Below are 24,810 nucleotides of genomic sequence, written 5' to 3' on the forward strand. Positions count from 1 at the left end.
AGACTGGGCGACAAGAGTGAAAATTCCACCTCAAAAAAAAAAAAAAAAAAAAAAAAAAAAAAGTTTGGGGGAGGAAAGAAGGAGGGATAGTGGAAGGAAGGAGGGGAGGGAAGTAGGTAGGTAAAGCCCCACTATTGCCTGTGAACCATCCATCAGAAAAAAACTACCTAAAAACATTTTGTCACAGTGGCAATGAAAAATTAACTAAAATCACCTATTGGTTTAAAAACAAACTCAGAAAAAAAAAAAAAAAAACAAGGTTAGCGCAAAACTAACTCCTGTGTTATATAGTAGCAGATATTGTTGTACAAATAAGCCTATTTTATTTCTTTTTAACACTATGGAAAACTACCAATTAAAATATGAAAAAATTCAAATGTAATCAATTTCAAAACGACGAATTTAATAATCCCATAAACCTCTCCTAATAATAGCAATAATGTAATCAGTGTATCAATTTTGGCACACTGCTGATAGGGACTTTCCAAGATTTTAAACAATCCCACTATTATATCCCCAAAGGACACAGAACACAATGTAGAAGGCCGGGCGCGGTGGCTCAAGCCTGTAATCCCAGCACTTTGGGAGGCCGAGACGGGCGGATCATGAGGTCAGGAGATCGAGACCATCCTGGCTAACACGGTGAAACCCCGTCTCTACTAAAAAAATACAAAAAACTAGCCGGGCGAGGTGGCGGGCGCCTGTAGTCCCAGCTGCTCGGGAGGCTGAGGCAGGAGAATGGCGTGAACCCGGGAGGCGGAGCTTGCAGTGAGCTGAGATCCGGCCACTGCACTCCAGCCTGGGCGACAGAGCGAGACTGCGTCTCAAAAAAAAAAAAAAAAAAAACCATGTAGAAGATAAAGAAGAAAAAATAACTTTGTGAATGCTACAAGTTTAAATGTTCAGAGAAAGGGGCTGGGGAAAATACACACATGTAACAGAGCAAGAGGAAAAAATATGGAAATCCAAGAAAAAAAGAGATAGTTAACATCTACTACCACTTTTCAGAATTGAAGCATCAGGGCTTAGATAAGTTGAGTGATATAATAAATACAAATAATAGGAATGGCAGTTAGACCCCTCTCTTCAATTTTTATGATTTTTAAACCTTATGATATAAAGTAGAACAAAGGTAATAAGATATATTTCAAACATATTTCCAAAAGAATAACTATCTGAAGACTGTCAATTACATTACACATTTTATATCTATATCATCTACTTCAGATACCTTTAGACAAGCTATAAATCTGCCAGAAACACAGTATACATAATATGCTGTGATTTTGGATTAAAACAGGCAGAAAACGTGCATCTGTTTTGGATTAATGAGAATTTTCAACAGACAATCTTCAGGTAGTTTTGTGAGTCCTCTTTTAATTACAACTCTCTCTCTATATATATATACACACACATATATATATATAAAATGGAATATATATATAATGAAGTATATACTGGAATATATATATAATGGAATATACATAATGAAATAGATATATAATGGAATATATATATACATATATTCCATTCTTGCAAATAGTCTACAATTCATCATGGGTATATAAATTAATCTGGCATTTCTCACTATAGTTGGCTTTTAGCTATCAATATCTCTTTTCAAAGCTGCTGTATCTTAGGAGCTTAAGAAAATGTGAGTACTTCCTTCAGGTTGGAAGATGTAGGAAATAATAAAATCATAGCTAGTCTTAGTGCTTATTATGTGTTGGGCATTCTGCAAAACAATGTATATATACCATTTCAGTTCAGTCTTCAAAACCAAAAAAATAGTATGATCTTTATTCCCATTTTCCATAAGTGAAAGATTTTATATAGCCAGCCCAAGGTTCTATGGCTGGTAGGTGACAGTCAGAAGTACAAACCAAAGACTGTGTTTCAGGAACCATAAGGTTTATCACTAAGATGTACTGCCTGTCAAGTCTCTTAATTTTAGTTTACCCTACATGTTTCCAAACAATGGTCAAGATAATTATAATATAAAAAGAGATTTACCATTAAAACATACTTAAAATAGAACTTAATGGATAGGAGAAGAAAAGTAGTAAAAATATAAGATGAATTAATAGAGCAAGTAAACACAAAATAAAGCACACAGATTTGTAGAAGTCAATTTAAACTGGACATATCTAGTTCTTGTGTCAGACAAAAGAAAGTCAAATTTCATCTGGTCATATTTTTTCATTAAATATAGCCAGACTTTATCAAATAAATCCTGAAATAAAATGATAGAGTACATCATGAGCAGTATCTTCAACATCAGCTGGGCTAAATACAGAGATAATTCTCAGAAGTTTATTTCTTATGCTTCCCCTCTAAGAAAGAAAATAGGGAAACAGCAAATTGCAACATTTAACATAGAACTATTACAACCCAAGTAAAAACTGGGTAAATGACCTGAAGAGACATTTCTGCAAAAAAAGACATGCATATATGGTCAATAAGCACATGACATGAAGATCAATATCATTAGCCACCAGCGAAATGCAAATCAAAACCACAGAGAGATACTACTTCACATCCACTGAGATGGTTATAATAAAAAAGACAGATAATAACAAGTGTTGGTGAGAATGTGGAGAATTTGGAAGCCTCATACATTTTTTGTAAAATAATCTAGCTGCTTTAGAAAATATTTCCTCAGAAGATTAAACAGAGAGCTGCCATATGATCAAGCAATTTTAGTCAGTTATATACCCAAGAGAAATGAAGACATTATGTCCACACAAAAAGTTGTACATGAATGTTCACAGACAAACAGCAGAAACCAAGCAACTGATGAAGGAATAAATAAAATGTGATCTATCCATATAGTGGAATATTATTCAGCAGTAAAAGAAAATGATATACTGATTCATGCTATAAAATGATGAACTTGGAAACATGCTAACTGAAGGACATACATGTTTCTGTTTATATGAAATACATAAAATAGAAACATAAAGTAGGTTAGGGTTGTCAAGAGTGGAAGCGAGTGCTGGGAACAATGGGGTGTTACTGCTAATGGTGCAGGATTTGTATGAGTGAAGAAAAGTGGAGAAAAGCTGTCTAAAATTGATTGGAGTTTAAGAAACACTATCATGAAGCATTGAAGGGATTATTTTGAAGGACAAGCATTCAAGCCAGGTGTTAATATAGTTATGGGTCACATAATGACATTTCAGTCAATGACAGACTGCGTATATGATGGTGGTACCATAAGATTATAATATATTTTTACTGTACTTTTTCTATGTTTAGATATATTTAGACACAAAAATACTTAACATTGTGTTACAACTGCCTACAGGATTTGTACAGTACAGTAGAGGTTCACAGCCCAGAGGCAACAAATTATACCATATAAGTTAGGTGTGGTAGGCTATACCATCTAGGTTTGTATAAGTACACTCTATGACATTCACACAATGATGTAATTGCCTAAAAACACATTTCTCCAAACACATCCCCATCATTAAGCAATAGATGACTATAACTGTCTCTCTGAAGGATAAGAGAATCTCACTAAGGTAGAATTATGTCATGATACATCTAACCAAATGAATTAGGAATAGCTGTAACCCTAAATGAGTTCATTTATCAAGGATTATTAAACTTTTTGGATGATGAATGCTTTGAGAATGTGTCAATGCTATGAACAAGGTAGGCATGGTATTTACCCTATGAAACCTAAATAATTTTGTAGAATATCAACATTAGAGGAGGACCTGCCATGACTGTGATGAAACAAGACAAAAACAAAATCACCTCATAATCTTGCTTGAATAGAAATTTAACAAGGGGATGGGGGAAAAATACTGTGTAACCACAAAAATAACCAAACATCCCACTCTCCTGGATAACTTCTCTAGTGACAGCTCTGGCCTCTCTCTGTTCCTCTGGCTTCCTAGACAAAAATTTCTAATATACCCAATACTCAAGTTGCTTCTGCTTTCTGACAACACCCAGTTGAGAACAGATTCTTTCTTGAACCTTCCCTAAAATCACCTTAGCTAAGCCCAAATCCTACAATAAGCCTCTCTTGACTCTCTCTTAATGAGATATCCATTGTTTTCCAAGGTATGACTCTCCCTTGCTAGAGTAGTAAGCCCAATTTTGGTTACAAGTGTGTTCTTGGTGGCATTTGGCTAATGAGAATCACAATATAATATTTATAACACATTACTGCAAAGAGCATGTATAAAAGTACACATATGTGTGTGTGTGTGTATATATATGTGTATATATATACATATATATATATGGCCAGGCACAGTGAATCGGTCCTGAAATCCCAGCACCTTGGGAGGCCAAGGTGAGAGGACTGCTTGAGACCAGGAGTTCGAGACCAGCCTGGGCAACAAAGCAAGACCCTATCCGTACAAAAAATAAAAATTAGCTTGGTCTGGGGGTGCACGCCTGTAGTCCTAGCTACTCGGGAGGCTAAGATGGGACTACAGGATAGTTAAATTGATATAAGAAAGGTAATGGAGGCTGGGCATAGTGGCTCATGCCAGTAATCTCAGCACTTTGGGAGAACAAGGCAGGTGGATCACCTGAGGTCAGGAGTTCGAGACAAGCCTGACCAACATGGTGAAACCACAACTCTACTAAGAATACAAAAATAACTTGGGCATGGTGGCGGATACCTGTAATCCAAACTACTCAGGAGACTGAGGCAGGAGAATCACTTGAAGCTGGGAGGCAGAGTTTGCAGTAAGCCGAGATCACACCACTGCACTCCAGCCTGGGCGACAAAGGCGAAACTCCATCTCAAAAAACAAAAAAAGAAAGTAATGGATATACAATAAAATGTTAAGCATAGTTATGTCTATATGTTGGCATTATTATTTTCCTTTTTGCTTTTCTGTATTTTATCTTGTTCTTCAAAGATTGTGTGCAATTTAATAAGAAGAAACAAGAGGAGGAAGAAGAAAAACTCCCAAAAGAATATAAGGGAGGAATTTTATATTCAAACAGTTGTTAACCATAAAAGGTTTTCAAACTTTGGTGTAATAGAATCACATGGGATGATCACTGAAAGTAAAGATTCCTGGGCTTCATCCCTGGTGTGAGCCCAGGAAATCTAGATATTGAACTCCAGGTGATTCCAGCTCGCAGGGTTTGAAGAGCAACCTTGATAAATGTGGCTTTGAGGACAAAGTAGGACTTGGAAGGATGTACAGATGTACAGAGGAAGGAGAAAACTTCCCAGGCTAAAGGGGAAGCATGAAAATCTCAAAAATATGAAGCTGCATGTGCTGAGGAGAGGGAGAATGAGTGGTGTGATGCACGACGGGCTCTCAGTTCACCTGACCTTACCAACCTGAGACAGAATTGAGGGCTCCTCTAAAGAATGCTGGAAATTGGGCAGGCTTGGAAAGGTAAGCAGGGTATACAATTTTCATTCACATTTCCTACTCATATTTCCCATGCCACTCAGCCAATTCACTGGTTTCTTCAATTTACATCTAAGTGCTTTTCAGGAAATGAGTCTAACTTTTCTTTAAACATTGCCACCAATAATTTTCACTTCTTTTTTAAACCCCACGAAATCTTTTCTACCCTCCTGGGAACTCATTCTCTTACCTTTGCCTCTGCTACCAGTCATCTGAAAACCTACCACCCACCAGTGGACCAAGAAACAAAGAAAACAAAACAAAGCTTAAAAGTTCCCCACTGGGCATCTATATGACTCAGGAGTCTCAGAACTCACCATCTTTCAGTATTGTAACTTACCAACTTCTTAAAAATGATCTGGGATTTTCCAGTGAGTAATCAGAACTTTCACTTGTGTGTAGACATTTTCAAGTGGAAAACTATCCCTACCTTTATGCAAAAGGGTATTTTTTAAATTTCTATTTTCTCTCTATATTTTTTATTAAGGCTCATCTATAATATGAAGTAAAATAATGTTTGAGCTGAAAGAGATGTCAAAGGAAAAGCTTTCATTTTACTGATGAGACCCTTTTCACATCCTGTTTTCCCTAACACAAGGGTCCCCAACACCCAGGCCACAGACCAGTATGGTCCGGTCGGTGGCCTATCAGGAACTGGACCGCATGGCAGGAGGTGAGTGGCAAGTGGGCAAGTATTACGTCCTGAGCTCCACCTCCTTTCATATAAGCAGCAGCACTAGATTCTCCAGAAGCTCAAACTCTATTGTGAACTGCACATGCCAGGGATCTAGTTATATGCTCCTTACGAGAAACTAATGCCTGATGATCTAAGGTGGAACAGTTTAATCCTGAAAGCATCCACCACCTCCTCCACTGTGGAAAGTTTGTCCTCCATGAAACCAGTCCCTGGTGCCAAAAAGGTTGGGGACCACTGCCCTAACAGACCCATATCCCCCTACATACTCCAAAAGAAGAATAAATTATATTTTATATTTATAAAATATCCCCTCAATATTTTATGTCCCTTAATGTAGGTGACAGTAAATGGTTTTTATGCAAACCATTGATTTATTATTGGCACTAAATAATTAAGTTACTAAAGGCAAATATTACTCTATATTAAATCAGTTTATTACCCATAGAATAATAGTATTGTAATAAAAAATTTTTCTTTTTTTTTTTTTTTTTTTGAGGCAGGGTCTTACTTTGTCACCCAGCCTGGAGTACGGTGGCATGAACACAGCTCACCACAGCCTAGACTTCCTGGGCCCAAGCAATCCTCCCACCTCAGCACCCCCAGCAGCTCGACTACAGGCATGCACTACCACATCTGGCTAATTTTTGTATTTTTTGTAGAGGCGGGGCTTTGCCTCTTGTTGCCCAGGCCGGTCGGATACTCCTGAGCTCAAGTGATGTGCCCGTTTTGGCCTCCCAAAGTGCTGGGGTTACAGGTATGAGCCACCACGCTTGGCCCATGTCCTCATTTTAGGCTTATTAGGTATCATGAAACAAAAATCTTCAAGTGAATGAGAATCAATTATAAAGTAAATGGAAACCAAAAACAAAAAAGGAGTCCCTTAAAAACTAAGAAAGTAAATCTATCTAGAGACGTCCTATTCTGTTACAAAGCTATCTTGCATAAGGAATACTACTAATAATTCAAAGTTCATATAAGGTATTTGTATGGCTGCATTATCTCAGCAGAACAGAAAACTTAGAGCTTATAATGATAAGAAACAATCTAATTTCAGGTGATTTGCAGTAGTTTTCAGAAAACTCTCATTCCAATGAAGCAAATGAACACCATTGCAGACTTGCAGTGCTTTCACGAGTAGAAAGCCATTTTTCTTAATGTTAAATATTCCATTTTAATAAATAATTTTAATTTTGCAGGAATAAATAATTACAGTACACTTTTTCTTCTTTCCATGTCTTTGACATAAATACTTCTATTGTGATAGCATGGGCAGAGCATGGAGCTTTAAACCCAAACATACCTGGGCTTAAATCCCTGTTCTGCTACCTACATTTGATAGATTCATATACTTTTTCAGCCTTTCTTTTCTTTATTTTTTATTTTTTGAGATGGAGTCTCACTCTGTCACACAGGCTGGAGTGCAGTGCGCAATCTCGGCGCACTGCAACCTCCGTCTCCCAGGTCCAAGCAATTTTCCTGCCTCAGCCTCCTGAGTAGCTGGGAGCATGCCACAACCCCCAGCTAATTTTTTGTATTTGAGTAAAGACAGGGTTTCACTGTGTTGCCCATGCTGGTCGCAAACTCCTGAGCTCAGGCAGTCTGTCTGCCTCGGCCTCCCAAAGTGCTGGGATTACAGGTTCACGTGAGCCACCACACCCGGCCTAGCTTTATTTTCTTGTACACAAAACATAGGTAACATCTACCTCATAGTACTGTTATAAGGATTAAGAGAGGTGCACATATGTAGAAAAAAGAGACATATGGGTGACAGAACTCCCCAATGACTGAAATGCCTTTTCATTAGAGATAAACCACAGTGAATGGTAAGGGAAGTTAGAAAAGAGATAAAAGAATACAAAATCGCTCTGCATAATGAAGTAAAAAAAAAAAATCTTGAGTGTTCACAAGCAGGTGAGAAGGAAAAAAAGAGAAGAGAGGGGACCCTGAGATAGAAAAATGTTGGGGAAAGAAAGAAAAGAATGGCATAGCAAGATGGAAGGATGCTGTGACCCAAAGAGAAGAACTGACAATAGGAAGTTCCCTGTGATCAACTGGGCTCTTAATAAAACAAGAATGCTACGGTATAATATGAAATATATTTGGTCTTTTCCCCAGATCCTGCCACAGAGCTCTTAAAACCCTTGGGATTTCCTGAATGTTAGGAGTGTCTTCTGACATTTATATCAACCCTCTTTTGATGGTACCTGAGTTTATGCTAATACAGTGACTTAGGGTGAGATCCCTAGATAACCTCAGCATTAGGCTGGTTAGCAGAAAGACCAAATGATTAGAAGGCTGGAACTTTCAGCCCCACTCACTGGCCTCTGGGAAGGGGGTTGGGCTGGAGATGAAGCTCTGTAAAAACACTTGAACAACAAATCTGATGAGCTTCCAGGTTGAGCACATCCAGTGCAGAGAAGGTGGCAAGCCCAGAGACGGCATGGAAGCTCCACGCCTCCCACCCCCCCCCCAAACCTTGCCCTATACATCTTTTCCATTTGACTGCTCCTGAGTTTTATCCCTTATAATAAACCAGCAAATGCAAGTAACAAGTTTCCTTGAGTTCAGTGAGGAGTTGCCCTAGTAAATTAATGGAACACAAGGAAGGGCACCATGGGAATCCCAATTTACAGCTAGTTCTTCAGAAGTATAGGTGGCAACTGTAAGGGAAATGGCTGCACTGCAGTCAAGAGTAGGCTGAGGTAAACATCTGGTGCTGCACGACACAGCAGGACTGAAGTGCAGGTGCACAATCCCATGCAGTATATAATCACAGTTATGTAACCATGTTATGGGTGGGCTCATCACCTGGCTTTGAGCCACTATTGTCTGTAATATAACTGCACTGCTAACTCTGTAACAGAGAGCTGGGCCACCTTGCAGGTGGCCAGGAAGCAGCAAGTGCACTTGGGAGCACAGCTACAGGCATGGGGGTGGCAGGAGCTGCAAAGCCAGCACTGAGAAGGGCTATGGCACAGCTACAGTTGTAGGGGGTGGCTGAGACAAAGGCTGATGGAGAGAGAGAATAAAGCCATATCCCAACTACCTACAGTGCCTCGAGTGTTCATTCAACTACCCTCCACCCATCCACCAACTCCCCTCAGACCCCAGCTCAGGTTGGAACCTGACAATTGGTGTAGTCAGCAGGATTCCGAGGTGAGTGTGTCCTCAGCCCCCAGTGATCCTGGCTTGGCTATGTGGCTGTGCTGCTAGGATGGGCTCCAGTGGAAACATGGGCAGCAGTGGACGGGTCCCCCAGTGAGCACGGAGAAGGTGCTGAAACACCTGGAAGTGCACAGCACCGAGAAGGAGCATGCCTTTGCCAGCAGAGTCAGATAGGCGTTTTTGACTGCACTATGGTCAGTGCATGCCCAGTCCCTGCAGGACGCAGCACAGGTAAGGGACCTTCAGATGCAAGCCAAGCACCTGGAGGGCCAGATATACAGTTTGGAATAAGAATTGGGAAGTGCCATAAGCGACGGCTTGAGCCTACCCTCCCAGCTGGACACTCCCGCTTGGTCTAATACTGAGGGGGAAGAACCCCCGCTTTGGGCTCACTCCGTGGTCCACCAAACAGAGCATGAATAGCCACTTGGGCCCAAAAAGCAGGCCCAGGGATCCCCTACCGTGGTGGAGCATGCTTCACATAGTGCCTACACCCCCCGTGATTTGTGGGAGTTAGGCAAACAGTGTTGGCACCGTCTGGGGGAGCCCCTACCCACCTGGGAAGTGCTGGTAACTTTGTGGAGGCAATTGACTCCAAAGCAGTAGTTCCGGAAATCCCCACCCAGACGCTCTGGCTCAAGGACTACTTACAGACAGGCAGAGGTATACAGCCTTTTGTGTTTGATTAGGGAGCTGGCTGAGATGCCTGGCTGGAGGGAACACTAGATGACCAGAGGCTACATGTGAAATTAGCAATCCACTGGTCCCCCACCAATGTACAGCAGGTTGGCACAGATTGTAGTCTTGTCTACGGAAGCCCAGATAAGTTTCCGGGTAAAGCTGCATACCTAAATGGCTATGGAGACTGGTCAGTGAAAGTGAAACCTGTATCTTTGCACCTTGGCATTGGCCACTTGGCTCCGTTTATACTGTGTATGTCTCTCCCATACCAGAATATATTCTGGGGGTGGATACTTTACACTGCTTGGCAGCTGTGCCATCTATCACAGATTTGATGGACCACTTGACAATGGAATTGGGACAGTACCACTATGTGGCGGACTTGGCCAATGCATTCTTCTCAATTGACATTGCTCTAGAGAGTCAGGAACAGTTCACCTTCACATGGGAAAGATGACAATGGACTTTCACAGTGTTGCTCCAGGACTATGTGCGTAGCCCCACCAATATGTCACGGCCTCGTTGTCACGGATTTAGCCACCTGGAAATGTCCAAAGAGAGATCCCTATTCCATTATATTGATGATATTATGCTAACCTCTGATTATCTTGCAGATGTAGAAGTGGCACCACCTCTCTTGCAACATTTGGCAGCATGTGGTTGGTCCGTCAATGAATCCAAGATCCCAGGGCCTAGATTGATTGCCAAATTCTTAAGAGTTATCTGGTTGGGTAAGATGAAAGCCATATCAGAGGCCATCATAGACAAAATTCAGGCATATCTCTGGCCCACCACTGTGAGGCAGCTGCAGACTTTTATGGGCCTCTTGGGGTACTGGCGGGCCTTTGTGCCTCATTTGGCTTAGATGATAAAACTGTTGTACCGACCGACAAAAAAGGGGGTTACCTGGGATTGGGATAGGGAGGTTGACACAGCTTTTCTGGCAGCCAAGCAGGCTATTCAGCAGCAAGTGCAGGCCCTACAAGTGATTAACCACGGGTGCCCATTTGAACTCAAGGTGCATGTGACCACAGATGATTCTGGCTGGGGCCTATGTCAGCACATGGACTGCTTTAAAATGCCAGGAGGCTTTTGGTTCCAACTTTGGAAGGGAGCTGAGCTCCAGTATTCATTGATAGAGAAGCAGTTAGCAGCTGCATATGCCACCCTTCAGGCTTATGAGAGTGTGACAGGATGGACTACAGTCATCATGCAAACGACTTACCCAATAGTGGGGTGGATATGTTCATGGGTAATGACTCCCCGGACTGGGATGGCACAGACATCCACTTTAGCAAAGTGGGATGTCTACTTAGAACAGCGGAGTCCTCTGAGCATAAGCCCCTTAGCAGCAGAACTGCAAGAAGTCTTGGGACCTACAGTTCTGATGCAATATAAGGCTATGGGTCAGCCTGAGGTACCCCTAAACCCTGAGCCATCACTGTTTAAAGAGGGGCACCCCACTCTATCCCCCATGGGGCATGATATATGGATGGACCCACCTGGGGTGCCATTGCCGCCTGGACCGCTGTCATGCGTGGTTCAGCCTAGTACTGACACCATATGGTTTGATACCAGATGTGGACAAAGTACTCAATGGGCCAAACTCAGGACAATGTGAATGGTGATCACCAAAGAGATGACACCTATGATAATCTGCACTGATGGCTGAGCAGTTTATTAAGGCTTAACCTTGTGGTTAACTACTTGGAAGTTACAGAATTGGCTAGTTGGTCACTGGACCATTTGGGGCGGGGCCATGTGGCAAGACCTATGGGAGAAACGATGACCTCCTCCAACCAGGTATTGTGACAAACGGTAATTTGTTGTTGCCTGCCTCAATGTCCCTAAAGGTAGGGAAACAAAAACCTGGTTTTGGCCATGGACCCTCCAAGCCACCCACTGCAGATGGATGGCCATTGTAGCCCCATGGAGGGAGGACTTGGGAATTTAATGTATGGCCTCTGATATGGTTTGGCTGCGTCTCCACCCAAATCTCAACTTGAATTGTATCTCTCAGAATCCCCACGTGTTGTGGGAGGGACCCAGGGGAAGGTAATTATATCATGGGGGCCAGTCCTTTCCGAGCTATTCTCGTGATAGTGAGTAAGTCTCATGAGATGGGCTTATCAGGGGTTTCTGCTTTTGCTTCTTCCTCATTTTCTCTTGCTGCCACTATGTAAGAAGTGCCTTTCACCTCCTACCACGATTCTGAGGCCTCACCAGCCATGTAGAACTGTAAGTCCAGTTAAACCTCTTTTTCTTACCAGTCTCAGGTATGTCTTTATCAGCAGCATGAAAACGGACTAATACAGCCTCTGTGATTGATGATTTGTAGGGGAATGGCCAAGGAAGGAACTCTCCTCCAGGGCATATATGTACTGCTGCTGTGGCCTATGGGTCCAGACTGCTGCCCTATAGACACATTTCTCCACTAAGAGGACTCCCTTGGCCTAGGAGATGGAGTGTAAGGTAAATAGCTGCACTGCAGAAAAGAGTTGGTGGAGGTAAACGTCTAGTGCTGCATGACACAACGGGACCGGAGTGCAGGTGCACAATCCCGTGCATTACACAAACACAGTTATGTAACCACATTATGGGTGGGCTCATCACCTGGCTTTGAGCCACTATTATCTGTGAGTAATATAACTGCACTGCTAACTCTGTAAGAGAGAGCTGGGCCACCTTGCAGGTGACTGGGAGGGGAGCCAGGAAGCAGCAAGCACACTGGGGAGCTCAGCTACAGGCCCTGGGGGTGGCAGGAGCGGTGGAGCCAGCGCTGAGAGGGGCTGCAGCTGGAGCAGTGGCCAAAACAAAGGCTGAGAGAGAGAGAGAGAGAGAGAGAGAGAATAAAGCTATATCTCAACTGCTTACAGTCCCCCAAGTGTTCTTTCAACTACCCACCACCCATCCACCAACTCCCCTCAGACCCCAGCTGGGGTTGGAACCTAACAACAACCTACTACTTGCAACTGGCATTTGAAGTTGGGGGGACACTCCAGGCAGATGGTATCAGAATTGAAATGAATTATAGGATACCCAGCTGTGTCCAGTGGAGAACTGCTTAGAGTGTGCTGTGTTGAGCTTATAGTAGATGAGAAAGAGTAAGTTGCCTTAGGCACCCAACATTCTCATTTTTTTTTGTACCTACTTTTTTAAGAAATAGGCTTTATTTTTTAGAACAGTTTTAGGTTCACAGCAAAATTCCACAGGAGACAGGGAGATTTCCCACATACTCCTTGCCCCCACACATCCATAACCTCCCCATTATCAATATTGCCCACCAGAGTGGAACATCAGTTGCAACTGATGAACCTACCTTGAAACATTTTTATCACAGAGTCCATAGTTTCCATTAGGGTTCACTCTTGGTGTTGTACATTCTGTGCATCTGAACAAATGTTTAATGACATGTGCCCACCACTATAGTTGTACAGAGTAGTTTCACCACCTTAAGAATCTATTATTGGCCAGGCAGGATGGCACATGCCTATAATCCCAGCACTTTGGAAGCCCAAGATGGGAGGATCACTTGAGCCCAGGGGTTTGAGACCAGCTCTGGCAACATAGCAAGACCTCATCTCTACAAAAAAATACAAAAATTACCTGGGCATGGTGGCACACACCTGTAGCCTATAGTCTTGGCTACTCAGGAGGCTGAGGCAGGAGGATCGCTTGAGCCTAGGTGGTTGAGGCTGCAGTGAGCCCAAGCCAGGGTCATACCACTGCACTCTAGCCTTGGCAACAGAGAGAAACTCTGTCTCAAAAATACACACACACACACACACATATATATATACACACACACATATATTCTTATGTATGTATATATGTATATATACATATATATACACATGTTCTTAACATTTTAAGTCCTCTCCCCCTTGTGCTGTAATGTCAGTCATAACTAGCCACCCCTTCCCCCAACAAAAGGAGAAAGTTTGCCCAATAAAACTGTTTTGTGTAAAGACACAACTGCCTTTAGTAAAACCTTATTAAGTCGACTAAATACAAATGCCTTGAGTCAAGCGGTGTTTTGAGAAAATCAAGAAATGTGGGCTGTATCCAGATTTGAACTTACACAAGGTGATAAAAACGGAAGTGCTATAAGACACAAAACAGCAAACGGGAGAATCCAGGAGGAACAGAGAAAAATGCAAGTGGTATCTGGAAGAAAATTAAATTCTAGAGATACCGTGGAAAAGAGAGGAAGAGTAAGAGGCAGGATTCCTTTGTACTTAAATATCCTGGGACAGAGCAACTCCAGCAGACTTGGAGGAGAGGGGGAAAGGCAGGCAGCTGACATCTGGTTACAGGCTGCCTCATTTCCACATGGGTGGCAGTAAAAGTGCTGTTCTAGCAGTGTTTCATGCTCTTCACAGGTATAAGGGAAAATAAGAATTTTTTTTAAAGTTATATAAAACTACCATGAAGTAAATTATATTCTACCCAAAATAGGCAACCAGGAGTTCCAGAAAGGGGCTGACTTGTTGGAAGCCAAATGGAGGGCACAGAGGAGGGGAGGTCTAAAAGCAGGTATTCTCCAAAAGCCACTTACAACCTCACAACATAACTAGATCAAAGAATTTCTGTCATGCCAGATAGTGGAAGGCTGCTATGTTGAGAAAGGCAATTGAGCAGTTCTGGCGGCGGAGTCAAACAGAAGGCTTAGAATCAACATCTGTTTTCTACAGTATGCTCGCTTTGATTTCCATCTCCAAGTTTCTGAAATTCCAGAAACAGTATATGCCCTTGTCAAAGAAATGACGAATTACTATGTTACTCTGTGTTAACGAAAACGTTACATTTATGTTCATATGGAAGAGACGCTTCGCCGAAGAACTTTCAATTTTTCAAACTGTGACACGCACACACAAGACGGAAAGGGAGGCAGCCTGACCGCGTTTCCAAGGAAACAGGTGCGGCAAGGTGGAGTTGCACCGCTTCCTCCTCCGGGAAGGCGGTGACCCTTCCGCAAGTGTCTCCGTTGGAAACAAATAAAGGGAATTTCGGACAAAGCGCAATGCCCTGATTCCACTTGAGAAGCCCCGGGCGTCAAGGCGTGGCAGGATATTTACCATGACGCCTCCCACAGGCTCCCGCGTCTCCCAGGTGCTGTCGATTTTGCAAAAGGTCCGTCTCTAGAGCGACGGTGACGAGTTCCGGAGCATCAGCACCAGGGAGCGCTGACCCGACAACTCAGCTCAACCGCCGCCCGCCGCGCCTGGGCACCCTGGGCTTGTCTGGTTGGGTGTTGCCGAGTGAACGCCCCAGCTCCTACCCCGAACCCACGTCCGCCGGCTCCTACCGTGCCTCATGATCCTCGCTTGGGCCAGCACTTTCCACGCGCGCTGACGCTGGGCTCCAACACCCGGACCGCCTCCGCACAGCGGCGCGGCTGCTGTTTGTAAACACGCCCCACGTGCGCTCGCCCTGCCCCATTCGCAGCCCGCTCCTGGCACGCGAGGATTCTCCGCTTTCCCACCCAGCCCTCTGGGGCAGAGATTTTAAATTTTCCCCTCCGGGAGAGAAGAGCCTCGTACGCAGAGCCGGGCCACTGGGAAAAGCGCCAGGACAAGGCGCGTGTGCCGCCCCCTGCCGGCCAGGGAGGCAGTCCGTCCCCCGAAGGGCCAGGCGGTGAGTGGAACCCACGCGGCGCCCAGAGACGCGCCCCTGCCGGCCCCGCCCCTCCCTCTTGCTCGCCAGAGTCCCCTCCCCCGGGCCGCGTGCGCTCACCCGCGCAGGCCCCGCCCCCTCGCCGGCACAACGTTCTGCGGGGGCGCGCGCGTGCTCTCTAATCCCCCGCCTTCCGGCTTCTGCGGCGACGCTCGTCCCTCTCCGCTCGTCCCTCGCCGCTGCCGCGCCACCAGTGCCAGCCTCCCTCAGGAGACTCCATTTGCGCTTAGTGTGGTCTGGGCGCCGCGCAGGCGGGCGCAGGGCGATGCCCGGGGCCGGCGGACTGGCGTTCCCTGTGCCAAGTGGCCGCCGGCTGGCTGGCTGGCTGCGGCAGTGACACCCAGGTCGCCGGCGTCCAGGCGGAATCCGGGCTCCGTCCGCGGGAGGAAAGACGTCCCGCGCTCTGAAGCTCGCCCAGCGGGGAGAGGCCCTCGCTAACACGGCTTCTCTCTGACCTCTTAATTTCAGGAGGTAGGCTCTTCAGGTCCCTCTCCCTGTCACCCTAGAGTATGCCTAAAAGCATTATTTGTCGTATTTACCTATCACATTGATAGGAAGCGTTAATTTTCTCAACATAGTTGCAGGATAGATGTGGATAATGCCACAGATCCTGATGTTGAATTGAAAGAAAATGTTTTTGGTGTTTTCCTTTAGGTTTCGGAGCCTCCGAGTATCTATACAGCCCCCACAGGAACTGCTTCTGTTGGCCCATCGAGGATCGTCTTTCAGCAGGATTATTGTAACATCATCTTCACCGAGCCTTCCATCCCATAGCCTCTACCTTGGGTCCTCATTTCCACCGATGCAGTTTTTTTGATGCTTTCTTTAGTAATGTGACGTCACATGTCCACTATCCTCCTTTCCAGCTGCCAAATCTAGTAGGTTTAAGTCTTTTTTAAAGTAGAGAGTTTTCTGCCTGTTCCACTTTCACCTTATTTGCACTGTTCACTTCTGTCCCGGTCATCTTCTCTTGCGTATGATTTCCACAAGCACTCACTTGCGCAACCTATAGCCGAGTCCTTGCCTAGAGAGACAGCATTCCATACAATCCACTGCTTGACAAAGACCGCATAGTCAGCGGGTGAGTTTTCCCATTGTATTTTCCTGTATGTCAAGTTTGCAAGTCCTCTCTTGACTTAAACTGTTTACTCCCTAGCACATTTCCTAAAATACTTCCACCTGAGATTTAGTGGCTATTTTGGCAAAGAACATTACCTGCAAGGAGGGCAAGAATTGAGTATGCAATATTACTGTTTTAGAGGCCTTACTAATACAGCACTGATTGAGTGTCTAACCTCTAGTGTGATTGCAATTCATTCAAAGACTCTAAACCCTAAGTGAGAAAGAAGGTAAGAGTTAATTGGAGCTAGGCTTTTTTGTAGAAAGTTTGTAAGTTTTAAAATAGCAAGTAGAGAGATTCATGTAGACCTGGTCAGGAAATTGGTCATTGCACTATCCATCTAGGCCCTGGAAGTGAGAGGAGGAATCTTACAACCTCATTTTCTAGTTGCTTTGTATTCAAATCTTAGTTGTTAATTATCTTGGTCTAGTAATCAGCTAAAATATTAGACACTTAAAATGTTGGGGAAACGCAAGCGTGTAGTGTTGACAATTAAGGACAAGCTTGACATTATTAAGAAACTTGAGGAAGGCATCTCTTTCAAAAAACTTTCTGTGGTGTACGGAATCGGTGAATCCACAGTTCGTGATATTAAAAAGAACAAAGAAAGGATTATAAACTATGCAAACAGTTCAGATCCTACCAGTGGGGTATCCAAACGTAAATCTATGAAGTCATCAACATATGAGGAGCTTGATAGAGTTATGATAGAGTGGTTTAACCAACAGAAAACAGATGGGATTCCAGTGTCCGGAACGATTTGTGCAAAACAAGCCAAGTTCTTTTTTGATGCTTTGGGGATGGAAGGTGATTTTAATGCATCGTCAGGCTGGCTAACTCGATTTAAGCAGCGCCATGGTATTCCAAAGGCTGCTGGTAAAGGAACAAAATTAAAAGGAGATGAAACTGCTGCCAGTGAATTTTGTGGTAGCTTTCAGGAATTTGTTGAAAGAGAGAATCTACAACCAGAGCAAATTTATGGTGCTGATCAAACTGGATTGTTCTGGAAATGTCTACCATCAAGGACATTAACTCTTGAAACTGAACAAAGTACTTCTGGGTGTAGGTCAAGCAGAGAGAGAATCATTATTATGTGTTGCGCAAATGCCACAGGTTTACACAAACTTAATCTTTGTGTTGTGGGGAAGGCCAAAAAGCCCCGAGCATTCAAAGGCACTGACCTTTCAAACCTTCCTGTGACATATTACAGTCAAAAAGGTGCATGGATAGAACAGTCTGTTTTCAGACAGTGGTTTGAAAAGTACTTTGTGCCACAGGTACAGAAGCATTTGAAATCCAAGGGACTTTTAGAGAAAGCAGTGCTGCTTTTAGATTTCCCCCCAGCACATCCAAATGAAGAAATGTTGAGTTCAGATGATGGCAGAATAATTGTGAAGTATTTGCCACCAAATGTCACAAGTCTGATTCAACCCATGAGCCAGGGAGTTCTAGCCACTGTAAAAAGATACTACCGAGCAGGACTTCTCCAGAAATACATGGATGAAGGAATTGACCCAAAAATATTTTGGAAGAACTTGACAGTGTTGGATGCAATTTATGAAGTGTCAAGAGCTTGGAACATGGTAAAATCAAGTACCATAACCAAAGCATGGAAAAAACTTTTCCCTGGCAATGAAGAGAATTCAGGTATGAACATTGATGAAGGAGCCATTTTAGCAGCTAATTTAGCAACAGTTTTACAGAACACAGAAGAATGTGAACATGTTGACATTGAGACTATTGATCAGTGGTTCGACTCTCGGAGCAATGACTCAAGCTGTCAGGTGCTGGCTGATGGTGAAAGTGCTGAGGACCAGACCAAGGCTGCTGAGCAAAAGCCTTCCAGTAAGAGTAGAAAAACAGAACTGAATCCAGAGAAGCATATTAGCCATAAAGCTGCACTTGAATGGACTGAAAATTTACTGGATTATCTTGAACAACAAGATGACATGCTTCTGTCTGATAAATTGGTATTAAGGAGGCTTCGGACCATAATAAGAAAAAAACAGAAGATCCAAAATAACAAAAATCATTAATAAGGCTCTTAAGTGTTTCAGTGTACTTGCATCTTTGTAACTGTCTATCTGCAGTGAAACTTTGCTTGTTTGAAGTCCTGTGGATTCCGAAGCCAAATACATTTTATAAATGATTTTAGGATTAGATGTCAATTTGGATTACTTAAATTACAACTCTTTAATGTTGACTCTAGTCATTGGGCATTGACATGTAACTTGTCTTTCTACTGTTTCTAATATGTATTATGTTAATTAGATCATAAGGTACCTGAGGCCAGGGATCTTGTGTCTGTTGTGCCTGAATTCGGCTTGTCTAATAAAGGCCCATGCACACTATAGGCACTCAATAAAACTTACATTTTTATGATTTTTCATTGAAGTTGAACTTCCAAATTGAAATATATTGGGGGTAAGTTTCCATTTCCACAGCTTTTCCACTGCTGAAAATCTTAAGAGTTCAGCAAAAATTGCACTTGAAGTATTTCACTGCGACTGCAGAGAACTGAAGGAAAATAGTCTAAAGCCTTAAATATTGCATTTCTGTACTAGCAGTATTTGGGCAATTAGCAATTCAGATCAGCCATCTCTTGAGAATAGTAAAGGAAGCGAAGTATGATTTAAATGTCCCAGAAAAAGGATTTGCACTTCATTTTTTTTTCCATCTGATAAGAGGGAGAATTCCTAAATAGTTGTGGAAAGAATCCCATTCCTGTTCCAGGAAAATAGATTTCAGTTCCCAAACTATTGCAATTAGAAGAGGTAAGGGTTACATTTTACCATCTGTCTTTTGGGTTATTTATAGGTGCCAGTAGTTTTTAATAAGCTATTTGACGTTTATGTAACACTTGAAAGCTTACAAAGTATGTATGCATTTGCTGTCATACAGCATTTTTTGTGAAAACTAATACTGAGAATGTAAGTGTACATCTAATTTGTGGAACCAGCACACGAACAGTAGACTAACATAAAGTAGAACATGAAGAGAGGTACTGTAGAGGAGTGCAGCTGCTGTGTGACCATCGGCAAATTACTTAATGCCCCCATTTGTTAAATACAAGTAATATCTGCCTCAGAGAGTTTTGTGAGGCATAAATGAGTTGACATATGGATTTTAAATAATAGGGGCTTATAATAGGGCCTCGTTCAAAATAACATTGAGTGTTAGCTGTTACTGCCATTGTGGATATTGAGTTTCAGTAGTATGCTAAACAGATCCAATGTGTGACTCAAAGTGGGCTTGCTGCATTAGGAAAATCCTTCCAAGGAAGTGAGAGAAAAGATACAAGTGGCCAGGCACGGTGGCTCATGCCTGTAATCCCAGCACTTTGGGAGGCCAAGGCAGGCGGATCACCTGAGGTCAGGAGTTCAAGACCAGTCTTGCCAACATGGTGAAACCCTGTCTCTACTAAAAATAGAAAAAATTAGCCGGACGTGGTGGCATGCACCTGTAATCCCAGCTACTTGGGAGGCTGAGGCAGGAGAATTGCTTGAACTCAGAAGGCAGAGGTTGCAGTGAGCTGAGATCATGCCACTGCACTCCAGCCTGAAACTCCGTCTCAGAAACAAAAAAAAAAGATACAAGTAATTAGTTCATCGGAAATGCAATAATGATTTCTTTCTTTGAAAACTGAAGCGTTACTCTAACTGAAAAATCACTTACCACCCCCTGGTAGGCTTTGCGATGTATGCAGGCATTTAAGATATCTTTGGTGGAGTTATAATAGGAAATGAGAATGGAATTGTAATTTCTTTGGTCCAGTTCTGTTAGCACTTTGCTAATAAATAGATGTTGGCTTTGTTCATAGAAGAAAATCTAATACTGGCATAATTCATAATAAAATACCTTTACAGTAGATAAGAACAATAAGGGAGGCACTTGGAATATTTTATCAAACTAAAGTAATACAGGATCAGTAGAAAAAGCAAAAGAAATACCATGGGAGACAGTGGTTATAGTAATTAGGCCCAGCTATATGTAGGGAGCTGGTCATTTGGTTTGAGGGGACTTTAGAGCCCGCCGCGTCTGGGCTCTTTTCTTTCATGAGGATTATCATCAGTGTCTTTTGAGCTGAGCCTCTGGCTTCTAGAATAGCTTTTTCAGAAGACCTCTCAGAATATACTTTCTTTGGAGAATTCATACATCATTATTAAAACACTTTCCTCAGTTTACACAATTTCACCTGCCTGATAGCCTTGAGGAAATACAACCCTGCAAGATAAATCCTGAGGCTATTTGGCTTCCTGGAGACTTAAGGATTCTAAAACTTGATAAGGGTAATGACTTATATGTGAACACTGCTTTGCATTTTCTTTTTTTTTTTTTTTTTTTTTTTTTTTTTTTTTTTGAGACGGAGTCTCGCTCTGTCACCCAGGCTGGAGTGCTGTGGCTGGATCTCAGCTCACTGCAAGCTCCGCCTCCCGGGTTCACGCCATTCTCCTGTCTCAGCCTCCCGGGTAGCTGGGACTACAGGCGCCACCACATCACCCGGCTAGTTTTTTGTAGTTTTTAGTAGAGACGGGGTTTCACCGTGTTAGCCAGGATGGTCTCGATCTCCTGACCTCGTGATCCGCCCGTCTCGGCCTCCCAAAGTGCTGGGATTACAGGCTTGAGCCACCGCGCCCGGCTGCTTTGCATTTTCACATTGCTTTTTGCTAACACAAACTTTGTTCAGTCGTGACACTGAACTGGTTTAGTCTCATGTTGTATCATTAATCATAATATAAATTGTGCATTCTCATTCCACATTTCATTGTAATACAAAAATCTTAACCTCCTTGAGATATTGTAATAATTCCTCTAGAAAGACACATCGTGGTAATCTTGGTTAACACTTGCCCCTTATATGTACCCTAGTTTGAAAAGCAGACATATGTATTCTCATTTGACTTTGTACACCTTGAAGGAAATACCTACAAATTCTGACTATTGGTTAATAATTCTGACTGTTGGTTAATTTTTAAAATGTATATGTTTTTTAGAGGAACCTGAGAGACTAACAGAACTCAGACCAAATGGACAAAGTATTTGGCAACTAAGCATGCTTTTTTCACAAAACTGCAGAGTGTGAATATTTACTATTTCATAATTCAATCTCAGAGTAATACAGGGGTTGGTTGGAGAACTGGGCGCTAAATATAGAATTGGCAGGGCCAGGATCAGAAGCCATAGTCAATTTAAGCAGAATGATAGGGAGGACCCTGCACTCCAAAATTAGACTTATTCAGGAGGGCTGTGTTCACGTATCACCTTAATATTTTCACAAATTGACTTTTTTTTAAATATACGCACTAGACATGGTAAGCAATAGTATCTACAGAATTGCCGTTCTCATGTGCCAACTGGGGTCTTTGTCTGATTCAAGTTAAACATAAGAATTCTTATTTTTAAACTTGCCAAACTAAAACCTAAAATCAATCTTGTATGCCTCATCTGCACACTTTAGGAGCACTAGCCAAGCAGAAGGAGTAGGGTTATTGAAGGTTAACAGATTGGAATGCAAACTCCAGCTTCTCCACTCTTTGTATAGATAACCTTGGCAGCATTCTGGACCTCTCTGAACCTCAGTTTCCCCATATGTGAAAGAGTTGAAAGGTGAACAGTCACATTCCAGGCATTCATAAACACCAGCTATTAAGCAATTCTACAGCTGTACATTGAGGACCCCTGGTCTTCAGGGTTGCCCTGGAGAATTCATCACAGCTCTTCTCTCACAGACTGTGCAGACCCCCAGGAATCCCAGGCATCTCTTTTGAGGTCCAGGGCACTGACCCATCTCTGGGAATGCTGGCTGGGGTGTATGCATAGGTGGGCAGGCAGCATTGAGTTTGCCAGACCCCAAGGACTGTAGCTGTCAGTCACCACAGGGGCCCATCTGTAAAAATGTTGAGTTCCGGATCAACTTGTAACATCTAGTTTCTTCTAAGACCAACAAAAATGATACCTAATTATTTCCTGCATTTCAGAATATGTTGCTCTTCTGGAACTTATTTATGAAGAAAGACAGTCACCTTTGAGTGTAAAAAAAGATAAACTCAAGGCAGTTTTACTCATCTGTTGAAGCCTTGACCTGAACTCAAGTGAGCCTCCCACATCAGACTCCCAAGTAACTGGGACTACAGGAGTATGCCACCGTGCCCAGCTATTTTTTTTTTTTCTTTTCTTTTCCTTTTTTTTTTTTTTTTTTTTTTTTTGTGAGCCAGAGTCTCACTCTGTTGCCCAGGCTGGAGTGCAGTGGCACAATCTCAGCTCACAGCAACCTCCACCTCCTGGGTTCAAGCGGTTCTCCTGCCTCAGCCTCCTGAGTAGCTGGGACTACAGGTGTGCGCCACCATGCCTGGCTAATTTTGTGTATTTTAGTAGAGATGGAGGTCTCACTATGTTGCTCAGTCTGGTCTCAACTCTTGGGCTCAAATGATCTTTCTGCCTTGGCCACCCAAAGTGCTGGGATTACAGGCATGAGGCACTGTACCCAGCCCATAATACTATTCATTCCTTGAACACATACATACTCTTTACTAATTTAGGAGAAAAAATAGGGTAATCCTTACCAAATTACTCAAAATCTATCTTTAAAGCCATGCCGCTTTATTCCTTTTAAATATATAAAGTAGGCCGGGCGCGGTGGTTCATGCCTGTAATTCCAGCACTTTGGGAAGCCGAGGCAGGTGGATCACGAGGTCAGGAGATCAAGACCATCCTGGCTAACACATGAAACCCTGTCTCTACTAAAAACACAAAAAAATTAGATGGATGTGGTGGCAGGCACCTGTAGTCCCAGCTGCTCGGGAGGCTGAGGCAAGAGAATCGCTTCAGCCTGGGAGGCAGAGGTTGCAGTGAGCCGAGACCATGCCACTGCACTCCAGCCTAGGCAACAGAGCAAGACTCCGTCTCAAAAAAAACAAAACAAAACAAAAAATGTATATATAGAGAGAGTAAATTGAAGAGCTAACAAAATGTAATCAAATAGTGGTTTTACTGGCCATACTTCTAATGATTTGTACGTAAATTAATTCTGGTAAGAAGTTTTTAGGTTGTTCAAGAACAGTTGTTTTTCCTGTGTATTTGTACTATCTACAACGGGTTTTTGTTTATTTGTTTTTCTATATTTTATTCAGAGTTCCTTGGTTTGAACCTGGTGTCCTTTTCCTGTTCCAGGCATGCATCCAGGATACCACATTGTGTTTAGTCATTGTGTGTTCTTAGGCTCCTCTTGGCTGTAATCGTTTCTTAGAATTTCCTCGTTTTTGATTGTCTGGACATGATTACATTGACAGTTTTGAGGAGAAGTGGTCAGGTATTTTGTAGAATGTCCCTCATACAATAAAATTTTTTTTAATTCTTTATGCATTTCTTGCCCCCACTAACACAAAATAGATTGTGAAAGTGCCATAAAGATACATTATATAAAGTAAAAGTATGAGAGAGAAAGATAAATTCTTATAAGGATCTGGGAAGGCTTTTCATCACAAGTAACGTTGTCCATGAAGTAATTAGTTGTGTTTGTGGTAGGATAGGGGGTGCCGCATGAAAATCAAGAGTGCAGGTCATGTTCTAGTAACAGACTAATAGAATTGCAATGTGCTGTGAGTAAGGGGCGATTAGAAGTAACTGTAAAGTTTGGCAGGGGCCTGAGGGCTTTTTTCCCTCCTGACAGCAAATAAATGGTATTTTTTCCAACAACACTTCTCTCTCTGACATCAACTAGGTGTCCTACAATTCTGACACTAACTACCCAGAATTAGCATCAGATTCCACAGATTCAAGGGCTCAATCCCACAAGATTGCCCTCATTTCTGATGCCAGTTGCAAGTATCAGGCCCCCAGATTAGTCAGGGGTTCTCCCAATACTTCCTCAGACTTGATAATTTAGTAGAATGACTCATAGAACCCAGGAAAATGCTACACTTACTTGTAGTTTATTATAAAGGATACAAATGAACAAGTGATACATAGGGTGAGGTCTAGAAGGTTCCTGAGTGCAGGCTTTATCCCCTTGTAGGTGGGATGTACCATCCTTCTAGTACGTGGATGTGTTCACCAACTCAGAAGCTCCCTCAACC

At 42.8% G+C, this 24,810-nt stretch overlaps 2 protein-coding genes across 3 annotated transcripts in view; one reads left to right on the forward strand and one right to left on the reverse strand.

The window, feature by feature from the left end:
* The window catches only part of FAM13A (family with sequence similarity 13 member A), a 405,569-nt gene extending 389,966 nt beyond the window's left edge, over positions 1 to 15,603 (reverse strand). Inside the window, exon 1 of one of the 2 annotated variants that reach the window (XM_030914589.1) lies at positions 15,248 to 15,603. The gene's annotated coding sequence lies outside the window, so the exon portion shown is untranslated. The remainder of the gene's footprint in view (positions 1 to 15,247) is intronic. The other variant, XM_030914582.1, reaches the window with a different exon arrangement.
* Positions 15,604 to 15,702: 99 nt separating this feature from the next.
* Positions 15,703 to 19,129, forward strand: TIGD2 (tigger transposable element derived 2). Its single transcript, XM_010374465.2, has 2 exons — positions 15,703 to 16,086; positions 16,270 to 19,129. The coding sequence occupies exon 2, from the start codon at positions 17,194 to 17,196 to the stop codon at positions 18,769 to 18,771; it is 1,578 nt and encodes a 525-aa protein (XP_010372767.1). The 5' UTR covers positions 15,703 to 16,086; positions 16,270 to 17,193; the 3' UTR covers positions 18,772 to 19,129.
* The last annotated feature ends 5,681 nt before the right edge of the window (positions 19,130 to 24,810 follow it).

Source organism: Rhinopithecus roxellana, chromosome 2 (assembly GCF_007565055.1).
Source record: "Rhinopithecus roxellana isolate Shanxi Qingling chromosome 2, ASM756505v1, whole genome shotgun sequence".
Classification (NCBI taxonomy): Eukaryota; Metazoa; Chordata; class Mammalia; order Primates; family Cercopithecidae; genus Rhinopithecus; species Rhinopithecus roxellana.

Bases quoted from the DNA above. Each gene is read 5' to 3' on its own strand.
- TIGD2 (XM_010374465.2), top strand. From the start codon at position 17,194: ATGTTGGGGAAACGCAAGCGTGTAGTGTTGACAATTAAGGACAAGCTT.